This window comes from Anomalospiza imberbis, chromosome 14 (genome assembly GCF_031753505.1).
Source record: "Anomalospiza imberbis isolate Cuckoo-Finch-1a 21T00152 chromosome 14, ASM3175350v1, whole genome shotgun sequence".
NCBI classification, from domain to species: Eukaryota; Metazoa; Chordata; class Aves; order Passeriformes; family Viduidae; genus Anomalospiza; species Anomalospiza imberbis.
The window spans coordinates 2,716,319-2,736,475 of record NC_089694.1 but is presented as its reverse complement, the minus strand read 5'-3'; the positions used below and the strand labels follow the sequence as shown (position 1 = coordinate 2,736,475).

Below are 20,157 nucleotides of genomic sequence, written 5' to 3'. Positions count from 1 at the left end.
CACAGAGCTTTTTTTCTGCTTGTAAACAGATATTTATTGATATTGCCAGGTCTTACTGAATATTGTAGTTAAATGCTAATACAAATAAGGAATTTCAACTGAATTTTTCTTACTTTTTCTACGAATCAAAAATTGTCTGTGAATTTATTGTAACCCTCTAATAGCAAAATATTCTTGAACTTTCTGTTTTTTTTTTTTTTTTTGTTATTGGCAACCCTTTCTAGCAATTGTGTAAGGGAAATAAGGCTGATAGGATGATGGCTATTCAAGATTCTGAGAATTTTTGTTTTAAAGACTTATGTATACTCAGGAAAATACGAGATTCAGATAGGAGACCTCTTGACTCCCTCATAGACAAGAACATGATCTTTTCATGATTTCTATCTTCTCATTCAGGAAACATTAGTTGTTCAGTGATATTTCAAGAGTAATTGCCACAAAAATGAAATTACTCTCATATTGATGTTACAAGTAACAATAGTACTTAGGTGCCTAAAACTTATATAAATTATGTAAAACCATACCCTGGATCTGACAGTGCTTACAGACAAGGTGAAAATAAGATGCATGTTGAAAAAGCATTTGAGAGTTGTTTTTTTTTAAATTATTTGGGGTTTCTTTTCCTTCTCGCTGTCATGTAGCTTAGACTGAAATTTTGAGTTTCTGCTTGCAGAGGCGGTGGTTTGTTTTTCTTACTTCACAATCCTCTGGAAAAAGTCAAACCCCACCTGGGTGTGATGATGTGCAGCTCCTTTGGCAGAGGGGTTGGACCAGATGATCTCCAGAGGTCCCTTCCCACCCCACCCCTCTGTGACTCCTCAGCACAGTTTGCAGCCCAGGCTGACTCCCACCCTCACTGGGATCTCTCAGGAGGATGAAACTGCAGGCTTCTGGGGGTCAGTACTCTTTCTTCTTTCCCATTTTGTGTGCCAGCATAGAAAGGGAAGTTAATGGATTTAGGGAACTCAAAAATAGGTTTAGGAAGTTTTTTTTTTTTGCTTTGGAGTTGAGCACCAGTCAAGCTCTAAGGTCACTCTCTAGTGCTGGTAATTTAATAAATGGGGAGAGCTGGACATGTTGTCTTTGTAAGGTAATTTTTAGCTGCCCTTTAAGAGAGAGGCTTTTTTTAGGACAGACAGGCTGTCTTTTGAGTGGTGCTGAGTACTTTTGTCCTGAGTCCACAGAGAGGGAATTGGTCAGACCCAAAACATCTTTCTCTTTTTCATTTGCTGGTAGAAGTTCAGTGTTTTGGTTAAAGTTAACACTTCTTCAGTTTTTTATGTGGATGATTCCCCCTGCATGCTTTTCCCTTGAGATGTGCTTAATTACCATCTGAAGTTTTTACATCACCTTTGCAAAATAAGTCTGTTTTCATTATGTTATGAAATATTTATTTTTAGCTGTAGCTTAAAAATAAAATATTATTTTCAGCTGCAGCTGAAAATCCACCTTCTTCCAAATCCCCCACCCCACTTGCTCAATTTTCTTGCAATCCAAAATACCAAAGTTTATGATACTTTAGAGAAGATTTTGTGCTAGAATAAAAATATTGCTCAGTGGTAACTTTTCTAGAGAATTCTGGACAGACAAGTGGTCATCTGTGAACATTATTTTGAAAAAGATTTTGAAAAAGATTTTGGAAAAGACACCGAGTCTGAGCGTTAAAAGGGAAAACTGATTTTCATTCCTACAGCTGTGACTTGGTGTCAGAGAGGAGATGAAAGTCTGCTCCTGACTGGTGGTAGTGAGTCAGGAGTCAAGGTAATTGCCTCTTGTTGGTGGATACAAGGCTCCTTTAGGGTGCTTTATGGCACTATTGCTGTAAAACTGTCAGCTCCCCTTAGCCTGACGTCCCTTTGGGGATTGACTGAGGACTGGAGGAGAAAGTCTTGCTTCAGGCACAGCAAGTTCAGTGCGTTAGGGTGAGGCACAAGTTGGTGTCTCTTTCTGCATCCCAGGCTCTGATTTTCACACGAGCTGTCATGGAACAATAATATATAACTTAGCATGTTTCAGAGTGGAGAGGATGATAGACTCGGGCTGCGAGGCACCGAGCTGTCAAACACAGAGCTCCACTTCATCTGTCTCAGCTGAACATCATCTTTTGCTGATGTCCAGACAGATCAGTTTTAGCTCCGATGTGGGGATGCTTTCTGAGCACACAGGGCTCAGCATTTGTTTACACAGTCCATGTGTGTGACAGCCCAGAGAAAGGAGCATTGTCCCAACAGCCATCGAGGAAACAATTATTTTAATTTATAAGAAATTGCTAATTACATGATCTATCATGCTCTCGACTGACAATGCCAGTAAAAGCACTAAATACCCCTTCTAAATGCAATTATACTCTGGTTTGCATAGATGACTGATATTGGAACTGCAAACCTGCAGTGCCACATAAAGTTACAAAAGGTAGTAAAAGTGCCGTCAGGACAGATTATGCTATACCCTTAATTTTTCCTACTGTCTCAAAATCTACCATATTTCAAAGCTGTCATACTTTTGTACATCACAAAAGAAAGAGGTAGGAGCCTTCCTCAAATGCCATAGCAATATTGCCACGGTGTTGGGGCATTATTTTTACATATTCAGTGTGAATATCTGTGAATAGAGATGCCTGTCTTTGGCCCTTATTTTATCTTTAAAGAATGACCTGACATAGGTGTCTGAATTTCAGACCATTTATTTATAAATTATGTTGGTGTATCTGCTTGATACACTGGTCACCTTGTATCCAACAGCATTTCAACTTTTTTTGGTAATTTTTGCAGTTAAGTCAGCAATAGATGTCACCATCCAGGCAAGAAACATTTTAAAGACCATTATTTTTTCCACCAAATTAAAAACAATAGTCACAATTTCTTCAAGAGTATCAGCTAATGGTTACTGTATGTTCTGTGAAAGTTCTTTGGATCCACTGTAATTCTTGTTTCAGAATAACTTTGCAAGGATTACTTTTCTCTGCTTCCTTTACTCATTGTAATGGAGGCATCAATGCATGGCTTACTTGTATTTTGGGTGGCTGTCATGAGAAACCTTTAATTAGATTTTCAGCAGATCCCAATACTATTCTGATCATTAAAAATCCCAAGTTTTTAAGGAATAGCTGTCTTTTTTCATGTGTACTTATGAGGTTGTAAAAAAAATTCTATTTTCAAAATATTGAGTAAAGAAAAGAAAAATAAAAGGTGAATATTACTTGCAAAAGATTTTTCTTTTGTCCAACTCACCTTTCTAATACTCACTTTTCATCCCATCTAGGGGGGATGAAGATTTGAAAATTTCCAATTTTTAGGATATGTTTTGAAAGTAGAAATAGTTTCGTTTTTTCCTGATTTAAGTTGTCATAAAATACACAATTAAAATACTAAAGTAGCTTTTATAATAATAATGTGTTCTTGATTTTATATTTACTTTAGGCTTTCTAATACTGGATTTTAGTAATAAAGATTTAAATATCCTAGCTAGTTTTTCCCCAAATACACTGTATAGAACACTTTCCTTCCATTTAAGAAGAAAGAGCTATCAAGGAATATCTTTAAATCAAGTATCAGCTACAGTTCACGGTGCTTGAATGCATTAGTACAGTTATTTTTATTCCAGAAAGAAAGGTGTATTGCAAAATAATTTATATTCTCTAACCCAGAAACATAATTGGTCTGAACACTTAAGTCCCGTGGAGCTTTTGAAGCTGGGACATGTAGCAAAGACTGTTTCAGACAATTCTGAAGAAACAAAAAGAAACATTGCTAAAAGCAATGAATTCTGAGTCATCAGCTCTCAGTATTGAAATACATTTTTCTCTCATTGTGCTGTAATTGCTGGCTCTATTAATGTGATGTGTTCTTGCTTTGGTTATTGCTGATGTTCCAAAGTCGAATAATTGTAGTTTTTTTTTCTCTGTTTTTCCAAGCAAATTGACGTTTTCTGGGCTTTTTTCCTCTTCTTTTTCTTTTGAGTCAGGATATTCCTCTGTGCTTTTCAGACTGGGATATTATATGGCTTTTTCACTGGGAGAATACATTTTCCTTTTTAACCTAACCCCAGCCATATAATTTTCATCCTCATTTCCATTAGGGGTTTTTCAAGATAATTTATTGCAGCAGATTTAAAGGTACAAACAAAGGAGTAACTTCTATTTTGTTCCTCATCCTCTTTCCCACCTAATATCAAAAATAGTATTCTGGCACTTACACATGACTTTTTTGTGAATTGTTTTTTGTTGGGAAAGCCAAGAACTATTGTGAATACCATAATTTGAAAGCCAGTCTTAAAAATAGAGCCTAAAATAGAACACTGATAGAACTTTCCTATCACCTTTTATTGTTTTACAACAGATGGCTTCACACTTTTATTGTTTTACATAAATAAAGTATTTGTCCATGATGAATATCCAAGATACTTACTGTGCTTGTACAGTACCAGAACTCAAATGAGTTCCTGGAAGTTTCCAGATTGCCTGCAAGATTCTACATTAATGCTGATTTTTTTTAAATTCTGAGGTAGTCCAGCCCCTCCCTCATAAAAACCTTTCATTTGAATAATTCAAACCTTCAACTGCCAGCATCATCCAGAGCTTGGCAATGAAGTTCAGTGTCTAAGTGGACCTTTGGCAAAGCTAAAGAGAAAAACCTGTTAGTGTGTGTGTGTTTTAATACCTGCTTTAATATCTGCCTCTGAGATTTTTATTGTCTGGCTTTTGAAGTGCATTATGTGAGGACGTTGTGACCTTTGCTGGGCACCTTAATTTATCATCTGAACTGGACTTTGGTCTTCTCAGTCTTTGCTTGTCTCTGTTTCCAAAGTCTGCAGCTTCCTCACGAGGGGAAGAGGAGGGGCAGGCACTGATTTCTGGGCTGACCCAAGTATGGCCTGGCAGGATGAAATTGAGTTTCCTCTGACCTTGGACCTGTCACTCACATTTGATGTCAGATCCTTGGGAATCATCAGAATATCTTCCCAAGCTGTTCCTGAGCTTCTGCCACTTTGAGGCTCACAGATTTCTTGCCCAGCAGTGGTGATTCTAATATTCTTATCTGCTGGGGCTTTTTTCCCATATGTGTAGTTGCAGTGGTATTTTGTATCTATTTTGTAAAAATTCTAGATTTTAAAATTTGAGTGTTTAGAATATTGGCAAAGTTTTAAACACTACATTTTGTGATGATCACTTGTTTTAATTTCTGTTTACATCAGTCCACTTGTGGCATTCTTATTCCATGAAGACAGCATTTTGGATGCAGTGATAAAATGCTTCAACTTTATTATTTGACTTAAAAAAGTATACCATTTTTTGGGCTAATGGAGGAGCTGACAAACCGTGCAAAGTCATTTTTCAGTAATATCCATGGCCATTGTATTGCATTAAGCAGAAATAAAATCAATTTGGTTTCTATTTAAAATGTGTATATGCTTGAGCTGAGGTGGGAAGTAAAGCCCAGAGATACAACCAGAACTTGTTCTGCTGCCCTGTGGCAGAAAACTTTGCAACACTAGAAATATGGTGTTCTCCTAAGTTTTCCTATGTGCAGGAACTGGCAGAACAGTCAACCCTTCTTCAGAAGTGAATTTACCTTTGTGGAATTAAAACCTTGTGTGGTTTTTATTGATTAACTTTCATAACAACTTCAAAATTATTTGATGATGGAGTGTATGATTCAGGGTTCCAGCTGGCTGAAAATCTCTGTCTTGGAACCTTTTACAGTCAGTGCTGTGTCTGTGGCTCTTAAAATCCTATTTTAACATCCAGGGTACTGGAAGAAGTGGCAAAAATATCAGTCTCATCATCTTGTAATATTCAGATAATACTGCAACACTTCCTGCAAACAGGAGTGAAGTCTTTCAGAATCTATTTGAATATTGTTTTAAAGTTCAATGGCACATTTGTCACAGCAGAGCATATGCTTCAGGCTACTGAATTTCACAAACAAGGTAGCAAAGAAAATTCCTTTTTTGTTACTCATTGCCTCTAACAAAGACTTGAGTAACATTTATGCACAGTGGATTTCCCCCCCTTTTTTACATTTTTTTTTTCCTTTGTGTATTTCCTGTGGAACAAGGCTATCCATCAGGACAGGTTTTAGTAGCTTACATGATGCTGATCAGGAGCTTCTGCCGTGATTTGATTTGAAATACTGACATCACTGAAAATCAGGAGGGCAGAGTTGAGGCTGCAGTGCTGTGTGCTACCTGGATCTGGCATCACTGAAGCTCAAGGTGCTTTACTCTGAGTGTTCCTGTGGCATGATGGCTTGGCTTTTCCTGCTGGGCAGCTGTTGGAACTAATCAGATTGTGCCTAAGAGCATAATAAGGAAAATCTTTAATAATGCTGAGCCCTCTTGGAAGCTCCATGGCTTCAGCTGTCACAGTCACTTTCACTAATTTAGTTCTGGTTTGCTGTTTTGTTAAGAGCCATAATGCTGGATTTCAAAACAGATTTCACTTAATTTTACATTTCACAATGGGTGCTTCCACATATAACCACAGTAGGCCTCTTCTTATGTTACCAGTAAAGTTAATTGAGTGTGGAAGCAGTGCTTTGACTCTGTAGGTAGGAAACATAAAAAATTTAGTTTTATAATGTCACCTTAGGATTTGAAGATAGTGCTCTATTTTGAATCCACATGACAACTGAAACTTGTTTTATTGTAGAGAGCAGTCCTGCAGCTTTCTGTGAGCAAATTGACTCAATCCTGTCTTGAAAATACTTGTTTTGTGTTCTTTCAGTATCTGTGAACCTGATGAGTAATGACACATGTAGTATTTGGTAGAACATCCTAGGCATGTTTTAAAAATAGCAACAAGCCATACTAAATCTTTGAATTCAGAATCCACTGTTTGTTTAGCTGACTGCTTCATCGACATAATAAATTGAATTATTGTTCTTAGCTTAATACCTTAATATGCAAGAATCCTAACAATATGCTAAACCCTCTAAGATAAAGAAATAGAAAATAATTAAGTGTACAAATCAAGGTATATACAAAGTATTTGTGTCTAAGTCAAAAATGGTTTCAAGACAGCTTAAGTTAAATTGTTTGAGCTGTGCTTTATATTCCATGCTAATGGTCATTTTCCCAGATGATGGACATAAGTTATAATAAAATTTCATTTCAGGATGGAATATTTTAATGGGTCAGGTTTTGTGGAATCGCTTGTTTACATCACATTTTTCGAAGGCTGAACTTCACACTGAATTATTGAGAGCGTGTTCTCATCCCCAGAGGATGCTTTGTCCCATCCCTGTTCCTCTCCTGTGTGTGGCTGAGAGGTGCTGGCTTTGCTTTCCAGGCAGGACGGGTGCTCTGGGCACTGTGCTGGGTGTTTGACCAGGGGTTATGGGCAGAGTGGGAGCTGGGAGGGGTCTGGGGAAGTTCTCAGCTCTGCTTTGCCACCCTGACACCTTCCTGCCTGGAATGGTGGCGGCAGCCCCAAAGCTGTTCATGGTTTTTGGCTGAGGAAGAGGCCTCAGGTCCAATTTCTGTGTGTGCCTCTTACGGAGCTTTGTTGCATCACAAACAATATGTGAGCTGTTGTTTGGGAACATCTGTTTTAGGACAGTGATTGAACTAACCTCAAAAAAGTACTTTGTGTGCACCCAGACCTGGGACAGCTTGGGTTTTCCCTTTGACTTGGGTTATAAGAGCCATTACTGGGGAGAAATGGCCTCACCAACCTTTGTTTAATTTGCTTTTTCCAGAATAGCACACTTTGTGAGAGAGCAGTCACATTGCTAAATAACTCCTGAGCTGTGTTATTTATTTTGGCATTAACCTTGCTGAGGACACACACCCCCTCACTCCCCTTGCTCCTAACATTCACCACTCTCTGCTTTTTTCCCAATGAGCTGTGGGAGGATTTGCCTCAGTTTATAATTTATTGGAGGACTCATTACCAGGTGAGACTAATCTAGATCTCTGCAACAGGACATGGATATTGTATTTACCTTCTGAAGCTGGTGCTCTTCATGCTTAAATATTGGCTTATTGTTTTCTATGGTCTCATGGTTTTCTTTGATTTTTTCCCCCCATTTTGGAGGAAAAAAATCCCTGTCCATTAGTTATAATTTTTAGTGTATATTCATGACTAAACTGCTATTAGGGAATATAAACAGTGAACAAAGACTGAGCAGAAAATCTGGAATGAAATTATGAGTGTTTGGTGTTTCCATTGTAAACATGCCATTCCAATATTCTTAAATTTATTTTCTTTCTTACAAATCAGTTACATCAATTCCATCTCTGATTTTAAGACCGAGAAATAGCTCAAGCACATTCAATTAGAGTGAAATTGGAGTTTTATTTTTGTTTTTAGAAAGGAATATATTCTTGAGTAAAACTATATATTGAAGTATAAATCAAATACACTTCTAAGATTTTTTGATCCCAAACTCACAGGGAAGCATTTTCTCAGAATATAACTCATTAACTGGAAAGTCAGGACAATTTATTTGCTAGAACTTTCAATACACACAGGTAGCAAGAGATTTCTTCTCAAAATTGATTTTCAGACTGAAGTTGCTGCCTTGCAGTAAGGAAATATTTCTCCTTTTTTATCTTGCTCTTGTTCTTGTGAGTCACACAAATAGGAGTCAGTAACACTGGAGGAGGAAGAAGTCAAGTTCCTGACAAATCCAGCTCCAGAAAATTTTTGGTTTATCCCCTACACTCCTTGATCAGTATAGTGAAAAGACTTCTATTTACTGAGTTTCAGAATTCTCTGGAGCTATTTTTAGTAGTGTCACTGTCTTCTCAGCCACCATCTCCCATTTATTTCTCTGAAATTGCAGTATTATTTATTATCTTCTCATGTGCAGTGAAGTGGCATCTTGCACATGCATACATCACACACTTTTACAGTTTAATATGGGAGTCTCACTGTTATTTTCTGAGAGTAATAAAAAAAGTATAAGTTTTCATTCCTTGAAAAAGTATAGCTTTATTTCGTTCAAAAGCAAAACTGATCCTGCGGCAGTTAAATGTCACACGCACGCACTCTTTCTTATTTTGATTTTTACAAAGCCCTGCAGAGTGGAGGCCTTGAGAGAGGATTATGATCAGGTCATTTCTGCAGCAGTTGTGACACGTCTGGAATTCCTAAAGCCTGCCTGTGGAAGCTGGGGGAAATCTGTTCCAAGTGGAGGATGTAAACTCTTTTCTGCTAGAGTTTTTTTCTCACCCTGTTATATTTTTGCCCACATGGGCTGTGAATTTTCTCTTTTAAGGCTGTGGATTTTTTAATCAACATTCATAAAGCAGTGACACATGGACATTAAAGTGCTGTGTCTGCACATGAAGGAATTTCCTTGTGTTTCTGGAAGCGTAGGGGGTTCCACGTGTGTGTGTGAGATGCTCCTGCTATTCAGATGGAAGATTTAGCAGCAATTTTTCCTAGAAGTTTAAGCATAAAGGAGCGATACAGTGGTTTTGCTCCCAGCTGAACTTGAGCTTTAGAAGGGTGTTAGGTCAAAGAAGACAATCTTGCTAAACAACTTGTTGGAAGAGCTGCAGCAACAGAGGTTAGAATATGGATTATTCTAAATGAAGATGCCACACATTTAACAATACCATACACACTGAATTTTTGTGTGCATGTATGTACAGGAGGGGCTGAGATTATAACTATACATTAATGAATGTTGATTTGCAGATGTTTGTGCTCCTTCTCAGCAAAGCAGAAGGATTCCAGTCTCTTTTATATTTTGTTATCCCATTTACCACAAACTGAATCCACACACACCCATTACCCCCAGTCTCCACTGGAATCACTGCGAGCTGGGGATGCTGCACAGCCCCTGCTGTAGGGGAAAGGAATTTTCAGAACTGTCTGGGATGTTTGTATTTCCTGCTGCACAAGTGGCTGCCAGGTTTAATCCCCTCCTGGCTGGCAGTGCTGATGTGCTCACCAGCAGGCTGTGAGCGGGAGGGCACAGCAGGTTCACCCCTCACCAGCACCTGGCAGGGCTCACCCTGAGCTCCAAATGTGCCACTGGGAGCTCAGACAGAGCCTTTGGCTGTCGAGGCACAATGAGGTTGTGATTTAGGAGCTGTTCTGAGCAGCTGAACAGAATTGTTAGTGCTTCCCTCCAAAGGCACAGCGCTGCACTGGAGCCTTGTACTCATTTATTTCTCTTCCTCGCACATCCTTGGTTCTGTGCCTGTTCTCAGCTAGGAAATAGAGCAAATATGTAACTGTCACCTTGTATAATGCAAATATCAAGTGCACTTGTTGGCTGTATTGTTGCCTGATATAAATCCTATTTTTTCTTTTCCTTCATTATATATCTATAGGGAGTGAATCCAAAGGCAGAAACGTCAGGTGTCTGGAGCTTTATCATGGGAATTCAGAGCAAAGCTCAAACATGTTTAATACCTTAATCTGAATATCCTCAGGGTGTTGAAAATGTAGCTTTTTGTTCAGTAGGATGTCTGTGAATATTTCTGAACAACTGTAATGGAGGAGATTAAGAGGGGAGGTTTCCTTCCTGGTTGTTACCTACAGCTGTTGACCTCTCTTATTTTGGTCAGTGTCTCTAAATGAAAGAACTTTGCTTGAAGTGTTCAATTCTAAAGTTTGGCTTCTAAAGTTGCATTCTAATGGTTAGTTTCTAAAGTTTCAAATGCCGAAATTTAATTTTAAAAATGAGTTACCACTCAGAAGTGGCTGCCATTTTCAGACCAGCTACAAACTTTGGACAATTGATAAAAGTGTCTCTGTACTTCAGTTTCCCATCTTTAGTTAGTCTACAACTATTTATACAGCAGGAGTATTGTGAACATAAATTCCTTACAGTTTTTTGGTGCAGCTGCATATTTTTCTGAAATATATAATTGTATGAAAGACCATCAAGTGATGGCCCAGTTTCTTGAAAGGAATTTCTTGGGAATTTGGTGTCCTGTTAATGCAGCAATATGGATTCACCATTATTGCCACCCTAGTTTGTAGAGGAGGATGAAATGAGTTTCTATTGCAATAAAAGATTCAGGTTTGTGGGGTTTTTTTTTTTTTTTTTTTTTTTTTTTTTTTTTTTTTTTTTTTTTTTATTGTCAGCTGTGCTTGAAAAGATAAATTAGATTTAATTAAGAACCCACATACAACTCAACTTGAAGCAACGTTTCAAAAATGTGAACTCTCTTTTTATTCATGAAACCTGGTGCAGTCTTCAAAATGTGAAGTTCATGTGGGTTATCAATTTTCAGCTCTGTCTGTTTTATCCCTTGTAAAACTTGTGATTAAAAATATTAACACTTTGAAGTTATGGAGTTTCAGGCTCACATTGTAGACTGAAGAAATTAGGGCAGCAAAAAAAGTAAGTAAATCAAGAATATGGTATTGACTGTCCTTAATTGTTTCTCCTCAATGGAGAAATATGATCTAATAAACATGTTCTGACACTTGAATGCTAATAATTGAATAGGATGAAAAAATTTTAGATCTACCTTAGAAAATAAAGTAGACAAAGATTAGAACATGACAAGATTGAAAAAGACTCCTTAAAGAAAGGACCAACTCATCTGAACACTTTAGGGAGATTCCAGCAAATTATTAGGACTGTTTAAGTTTTGTAATAGTAACATAAAATTTATCTTTCCAAGGAAGAAATTTCCTGTTTGGGTAAACTTCCTAGCCTTTTTTTTTTTCTTTTCTTTTTCAGAAAGTCAGTAATTTCAGTATTAAATGCATTGGTTGTCCTCTTCTTCATTCCATGTTATACTTTCTGCTGTTCCTTTCCAGCATAAAGTGGTTCATTATTACCCCTGTGTTCTACTGATCCCATCCACAGCATTGTGCTTGCTCTTGTTTTATGGGACAAGAGCAGTTTTGTGTGTGGTTGTGTTAATGGAGAGAAATTTTGGCAGTGCTTTCCATTTGTAGGAGCTCTTATATAGGAGGAGGAAAAGTAGCAAGTTATGGTGTAGACATTGCTCATAATATGATCTCCTCAGCTCTCACGAAGGAATGGAGCTAATTAGGATTCTGAATGCAGAAAATGCACTTTAGGTTTATGCATAATTGGATGCTTACAAATCCTATTTTTACTGTGGTTCTGAACCTGAAAGTTCAGTTTATTCCAAGCTAAACTTTTTTCTTGCTTCAAAGGAAACCAATGGAAACAGTGCACGACACTGACAGAAAACCATAAATTGAACAAAAGCCTTAAAAATCTTGGCCTACAAATTAAAAGGCTGCATTGCTTTGACAAAGAGAATGTTTCAAATCTGTAAGCAACTCTGCATCTGCTGAGGTCTGCATTATAAAAAATTCTTACCTTTGTAATGTTATTTTTCTCCTTTGAAGTTCTGCCACTTAGTTAATAAGGTAACTGCTGCTACTAATGACACTTATTTCCAGTAACTTTGGGCTGTAAGCTGTGGGATGTCATGAGAGGAGTGACTGTGGAGTCTTTAAGCAGGACAGCTGTCCAAAAAATGGCAATTTTCTAGAATGCATGGACAGCAAATTGCACACTGGGTGAGTAATAGCAGACTCGGGACCTTTATTTGAGCTGCACCACAGGCTAGCTTGGACCTGAGTCCACTCATATGCACCCATTACAGACACACAGATCCATTATTGCCTACCATGTGGAATATTTTGTGTTTAAGACGTTAACTTGGCTTTGGCAATTCACAATTTCACAGCCAAAGTATTGCCTTGGAAAGAAAACTGCTAGTTTAGTTTTCAGCTTTTATAGAAAAAGTTGTCCACTGTGTAACTGTGTGGTCTGTTCTCCTGCATTCAGAACGGGAGTTGTGCTGCTCTACTCTCTTCTCTGCTGACAGACAGCACAGTCACAGAGCAGTTCCATATGTCTTGGCAAAAACAGGCAAGGAAGAAGTGTCTGGGACCCGTCTTGTAGTTCTGCAGAAGATCTGCAAAGATTTTCCGTGTTGTTCCATGCTAAATAACCAACATTTTGCAAACGTGCATTATTTTCTGGACTTTTGGAAAAGATTTTAGGCTCCTTTGGACTCAAAACTACATTTCAGGCAAGGTTTTTATTTAAGTAATTACTTAATTAATTAATTAGTGATTTACTTTCTAATGAGAAACCAGTCTTTTAATATTTTTCTTCTTCTTCCTTTTTTATTTTAAGATGATTGTTAACATGTAATAAATATCAAAAAACTGACTTCTAGCTTGTTGCAATAGTCAATTGAGATCAGTTCCTGTAGAATACTAGTAAAAGTTTGAGCTGAGCGTGGCCCTTAACTTCTGTTTGAATTTCAGCTGAACCAAGGACATCTCGTGATGTGCTTGTCATTTACAGTGCCTGAAGTGTTGATAAGTGTAGGGTGAAGATGTAGCCACAAAACAATGAGCTGTCTTTGCTCCTGAGGCTTTCTCTGGAGGTTCAGAATCCTCTTTTGAATGAAGACTGGGGACAGCGTTGATCTACCCTTTGTCAGCTAACAAAGGAGACTTGTTACACACAATGACATAATTAGTACGTTTTAAGGAACAATCACTGGTAGCCTCTCTCAATCTGAGTTCTCTGTATTACAAGTAGTTGGGTTTGTAGCACTATTTAGCACAATATTCTTTCCCTTCCCCACTTCTTTGAGAAATTCCTGCTTTCTGCCAATTTACTGCTCTGCAAGTGCAGGTCCATAGGATGTTTTGAACACAGTGGACTGTGCCTCTGTTATCAGCATTAGCCAGAAGCTGATCTATTTTCCCATTCTTCCCAGCAGTGTCCAGGCAGTCAGTACCCCACAGATTTAACAAAATCCTGTGGTGAAAAGCTATGAAATGCAATATCTGTGTGTAGACTTCTGGTGCACTTTGTCACATCCAGTCTTGTCTGTAGCACTTAGGGCCTGCTCTAGCTTACCACACTATGTGTCCGTGTGTCATTGATTATGTATTTATGAAACCACCTAAATGTTGCAATTTTTAAAATCCTCTCTAATTTTTTATTCACATGACAGCCCAAAACAGCTCCGAAAAGGACATTTGGATCCATTACAAATGACCAGGTAAATATACACAGTAGGGAGTGTTCAACAAGAATCTGAATATCCTCAGGGAACAAGAAAGATTCATTATTTGAGAGACTGTGTGTGTAAGCCCATGGAAAGTCTGTAATGAAAATTGGATAAGGTAACAGAGCTCCTTATTGCCCTGATAAGGGATCTTATGAGCAGGGTCAGAACCTCTTTAAGTTAATCCAGGCTCTGGGATGGGCATAACTTTGGTTTGCCTCCAATAATTAGTGCTTAAATTGTATTTTTAAATTTAAACAGTCAATCTCTTGTATTTCTCACTCCCTTTCTTCTGTAAGGGTAGAGATATCTATGGAGCAGATTATTTCTACCAGTTGTTTTAATGGGCAAAGGTATTCTATAACTGTTAATTATCTACTGTGCTTTTCCAATGGGCTCTTGCCCTTCCCAGTGTGAACAAATCCTTCAGATCAGTGGGATAATGTGGTGACTGAGGTGCAGTTCAGTCCCAGTAGAAATCTGACCCTAAAGGAAATTTTAACTTCACTCAAATTATAATGATGATAGAGCTATTTACTTCAACATCAAGAAATTAATCCTGAAGGTTTTTCTTCGTGTTTCTCAGTTCTCACTTCTTTGCTCATAATAGAGAGAATTAGATATTTATAATCTTAAAAATTTATTTCTTGAATGCTTCTTCAATTTTTTGGAGTATTTAGAATGTGAGAACTATCTGTTCTTAGAAAATGTGTTTGTTAATTTGCAGCATATCACACCTAACCGTATCTCTTAAACAACGTGAAATATTCTTGTTTCAACTCTTGTTAGAGTTAAGAGAAAGTCTACTTCTCTGTAATGTTTTTTCTGTGGTTTAAAAAGATGTCTAAACCTGTAATGAATAGGAAGAAATAGACATGGGTAATATTTATTTCCATAGAAAATTATTCAAGCGTTAATAATGAACTTGGAAGAGATATTTGCATTATTTTCTGTTCTCTAGTCATTCACAGCTAATAATGGGGAGCTAAAGCACCACACTTTATATCAAACTCATCTGCTATGATGAAAATCCCCTCTCCCATACTGGATGAGAAAAGCAGAGATGGGCACATAGACGTGCAGCCACGTGAATTCAAAGTCTGTACCTAGTTCTTGTAGCTGTGGGATCTAATGACAGAATAATCAGTGCCCATCTGTCAACTTGTGTACAAATAAAGAGGTAAAGACAGCTGACAGGTTGCTTTTACTCTGGCTTCTGCTATTTTCTTTCCTCTGGAATCTATGTTGGAGCATAGAATATATAATTTATAATTTCTTAGTAATTATGAAATTTATTGCAAATAACTGCTAGCCAGATTGAATATGAAGAGGAAACTCATGCTCTGCTTCCTATCAGCATAGAATTACCATTCTAAAATTTACCCTAATTGGTTCAAAATGTATATCTTGATTTAGAAACTATTTGCAGGGCTTATATTTTCATGCCTTCTGCTAAAGAAGCCAAATCTGTATTTGTTTTATTACTTCAAAATGTGTTCCAGTTTACTTTATACTGTCCCCAGTTGCAACTTAATGTTGCCACAAATGCTGTGCAAATGGTACAGTGATTTTTGCATGTCTGGATGAATAGTTCTGTCCCATGAAATAAAAGATGGCTTATGTAGAGTCAAAATCTGGCTTTGAGAAACAATTCAGTGAGAATTCAGCCTCGCTCAGAAGTGTGTAGAAGTTATAAATGTATTCATTTAGTGGTGGGTACAAGATACGGGGGACACAAATCTTCTGCAACTAATGAGAAATAAGGAACCTTGAAGACTGGGAATGTTTTCTTTTGCTCTGTTCTGGAGTGTCTCAAACCAGTTCAGAACACAAGTGGACCTGGTCCAGTGGAAATGAGAGGATCTTTAAGGTCCCTTCCAGCCCAAACCATCTATGATTCTATGGCAAATACCTGAGTGAGGGTGAAAGAGGAGAAGAATAAGCAGAGAAAGAACAGTTGTTCATTATTACAAATATTACACATAAAAAGAAACTCCTGGTTAGTCCACAGTTTTATTTATGCCTTCTTTTTTCTGGTCATCCCACACATTCAGCATTAGCCATCTGCATTCTAGCCCTGCCCTTATGGAAGATGTGGCTGAAAAACTGCCTTTATATCTTTCCTCTGTGTGGTGAGATATGAGAAAAGAGGGTAATTACACTGCTCTTCATTCCTGCTTGTCTGAAGAGACAGAAGAAGAGAGAGGGAATTTAGTTCTAGATTCCAATATTTATTTTAGCAGATTTGTCAGCACTACTGTTTTTTAAAAAAGCTGTGTTTGTGCAATATATGTAGCATTTTGGTACAGCTCCAGAGATGTTCAACAAACCCCAGGAAAATATTGATAATTTTCAAATTGATCTCACAGTTCTGTGATTTTTTTTGAAATGAAAATAGATCTTCTTTTTTTCACTGGGATTGTAATTTCACTACAAATATAAAACATAGAGTGATGAATGCAGGAGTAGTTAAATGAAATTTTAAATAAATTTTTGGTGAACTGTTGGGACCTAGTTTTGTCTGTATCATCTGACATCTAAATGATGTAGTAAGCACTTCATCAATGATGCTATTGGTTTGGTGGGTTTTTTTTTAATTTGTTTGGTTGTTTTTTTGTTTTGATTTGGGGTTTTTTTCTAATGCTAATTGTTTCAGATCATGTCCAGAGTTGCACCACAAACAGTCAAATAATCCCTTTATCTCTGTTGGTTTCCTTGAAATTGAATATTGGAATAGGTTCTCCAGTGACTGAACTTTGTCTTCATTCCTCATTTCCACACTCACTCATACAACAGAGAAACTGAATTATATCAGTCCAGGAATTTAATAACTTTTCTTTAGAAATAGAGAATTTGGATGAGAAACTCACCACCACTCTCACATTTCCCCTTTTTCTAGAGTAGCTGCTTATTGCCATGCTTGCTCTGAAGCTTTCTCAAGGCTCTGGGGATTAAAGCAAAACTAGATATGGAAAAATAAACATAAATATAAAAATGTATAATCCTGTATAGAGTATATGCATAAATATATATCCTATGACAATTTCAGAAAAATAATGTGATATTTTTTTTTTAAATACACCATCAAGCTAAAGTGTGTTCTTTCTGTGTCTTGTAGGGTCAAAATGTATTTGGTCTTGACATAACTGAGACACCTGAGGGAGATAAGTGGCCTCAACTGATTGTCCAGCAGATCCTGGATAGGGAGCAGAAGGACACCTATGTGATGAAAATCAAAGTTGAAGATGGTGGGAGCCCCCCGAGGTCCAGCACTGCCATCCTGCAGGTGACGGTGACCGATGTCAACGACAACCGCCCGGTCTTCAAGGAGAACGACGTCGAGGTCAGCGTGCCCGAAAATGCCCCCGTGGGCACCTCTGTGTCTCAGCTCCACGCCACCGACGCAGACCTGGGCTCCAATGCACAAATCCACTTCTATTTCAGCAACCAGATCTCCAGCCTGGCCAAAAGGCTCTTTGCCATCGATAACACCACTGGCCTCATCACCATCAGGGAGCCGCTGGACAGGGAGGAATCTCCTGTTCACAAATTGACTGTTCTGGCCAGCGATGGCAGCTCCACTCCGTCAAGAGCCACGGTGACTGTTAATGTCACAGATATTAATGACAATGTCCCGTCCATAGACACCAGGTACATCATCAATCCGGTGAATGGGACAGTGCTTTTGTCTGAGAAGGCCCCCCTTAATACAAAAATTGCTTTGATAACAGTGATGGACAAGGATGCTGATCAGAATGGGAAAGTTACCTGTTTTACAGATCATGATGTTCCTTTCAGGCTAAAACCAGTGTTTGATAATCAGTTTCTCCTGGAGACAGCCACCTTTCTAGACTATGAAGCTACACGGGAATATGCCATCAAAATAGTGGCTTCAGATTCAGGGAAGCCTCCCTTAAACCAGTCTGCAATGCTCCTGATCAAAATTAAGGATGAAAACGACAACGCCCCAGTTTTCACACAGCCTATCATAGGCCTTTCCATCCCTGAAAACAACGCTCCTGGTACTCAGCTAACCAAGATCAGTGCTACAGATGCTGACAGCGGGCGGAATGCCGAGATCAGCTACATCCTGGGTTCCGACGCGCCCCCAATTTTCAACCTGGACCGCCGCACAGGCATCTTGACAGCCGTGAGAAAGCTGGACAGAGAAAAGCAAGACAGGTACTCTTTCACTGTGCTGGCTAAGGATAATGGGATGCCACCTTTGCAGACCAATGCTACCGTGACGGTGTCAGTGCTGGACCAGAATGATAACAGCCCTGCTTTCACACATAATGAATATAATTTCTATGTGCCAGAAAACCTGCCCATGTATGGCACAGTGGGGCTTATCACAGTTACGGATGCTGACGCGGGAGACAACGCTGCAGTCACTCTCTCTATCTTAAATGGTAGAGATAATTTCATTATAGATCCACTTACTGGTGTAATAAGGCCTAATATAACCTTTGATAGGGAGCAGCAGGGGTCATACACTTTCCAGGTGAAAGCAGTGGATGGAGGAAGACTGCAGCGTTCCTCAACTGCCAAAGTGACCATCAATGTTGTTGATGTAAATGATAACAGGCCTGTTTTTGTTATTCCCTCATCTAATTATTCCTATGAGTTGGTCCCAACGTCAGCAAGCCCGGGGTCTGTAGTCACTAAAGTCTTTGCAGTTGATAATGACACGGGAATGAACGCAGAGCTCCGCTATAGCATCATAGGTGGGAACTCCAGGGGCTTGTTTACCATTGACCAATTAACAGGCAATATCACTTTGAAAGAGAAGGTAATTACATCAGATCATGGCCTGCACAGACTGGTGATCAAGGTGAATGACCTGGGACAGCCGGAGTCTCTTTACACGATAGCTCTTGTGCACTTGTTTGTGAACGAGACAGTCACCAACAGCTCCTACGTGCAAGAGCTGGTGCGTAGGAATATGGAAACTCCAGTTGGCCAGAACATTGGGGATGGTGAGATAACCCCACAGACCAATGATTACGTCAAGATCATCATTGCCATTATTGCAGGCACCATGACAGTTATTCTGGTAATTTTTGTTACCGCTTTAGTCCGGTGCCACCAGACGCCCAGGCACAAGGTTGTCCAAAAAAATAAGCAGAGTGGTGAATGGGTTTCCCCCAACCAAGAGAATAGGCAGATCAAGAAAAAGAAGAAGAAGAAGAAGCGCTCTCCAAAGAGTCTCCTCCTCAACTTTGTGACTATTGAAGAATCTAAGCCTGATGATCCTGGCCACGAGCACATAAATGGCACTTTAGACATTCCTGTAGAGCTAGAAGAACAGACTATGGGAAAATATAACTGGGCCACCACACCAACCACATTTAAACCTGATAGCCCAGACTTAGCAAAGCACTACAAGTCTGCTTCTCCACAGCCTACCTTTCAAATTAAACCTGAGACTCCTGTACCCCCCAAGAAGCACCATGTCATTCAGGAATTGCCTCTAGATAACACCTTTGTGGTGGGCTGTGACTCACTTTCCAAGTGCTCATCCAGCAGCTCGGACCCTTACAGTGTTTCTGAATGCAGCTGTCAAGGAGGCTTCAAGACCCCAGGCCCCATACACACCAGACAGGTAATGGAATTTTAAGGTGCTTTCTTCCTCCTTCCCTTCTTACTTTGCCAGTCCTATAACTCCAGTTTGAAGCGCTGCAAGATAAGTTCTCCTGCAAGGAGTAAAGCTTTGAGAGTCCGTATTCGATCGAGGCGTTGTAAAACAAACAATTCCAGCTTCCTGAGCGGTAAGGCAGAAAATGAGAAGGGAAAAGAGCGTTGTCTGTGAGGAGATGGAGCAGGCAGAGATCCCTGTGGTGGTGTCCTGACTGCAGATGGCAGCATGGCACTTCCCACCTCACCACGGGACCTCGAGTAGCTCGGAAGGCTCAGAGTGGGACTGTCCTCTCCAGCCTGGTGTGCTCGAGGATCCAAGCAAACTAGGTGGAAAGCAATAAAGCTTTAGAGAAGCTCATAAGTGGTTCTTAATATTAATGGAGTCTGGAATTGCAGCCTTCATTTGGGCGTAGCTTTGCTTCAAGGTCTCTCAGGAGCAGGAGAAGATTTTCCTCCGAGAGTTTCAGGCATTTTCAGACTGGAGGGAGCCTTAAATCTGGTGGAATGACACAGCTGGCAGGCAAAGTTAGGGGA

General features: G+C 39.0%; 1 protein-coding gene across 10 annotated transcripts in view; it reads left to right on the top strand.

The window, feature by feature from the left end:
- The window catches only part of PCDH11X (protocadherin 11 X-linked), a 426,351-nt gene that overhangs the window by 50,863 nt on the left and 355,331 nt on the right, over nucleotides 1-20,157 (top strand). For 8 of the 10 annotated variants that reach the window (XM_068204552.1, XM_068204559.1, XM_068204556.1 and 5 more), the window contains exons 3-4: nucleotides 13,930-13,977; nucleotides 17,102-19,588. In XM_068204552.1, the coding sequence (XP_068060653.1) occupies nucleotides 13,930-13,977; nucleotides 17,102-19,588 (2,535 nt within the window). Of the gene's footprint in view, nucleotides 1-830; nucleotides 897-13,929; nucleotides 13,978-17,101; nucleotides 19,589-20,157 lie in introns of those variants that run through there. The other 2 variants (XM_068204562.1, XM_068204553.1) reach the window with 2 other exon arrangements.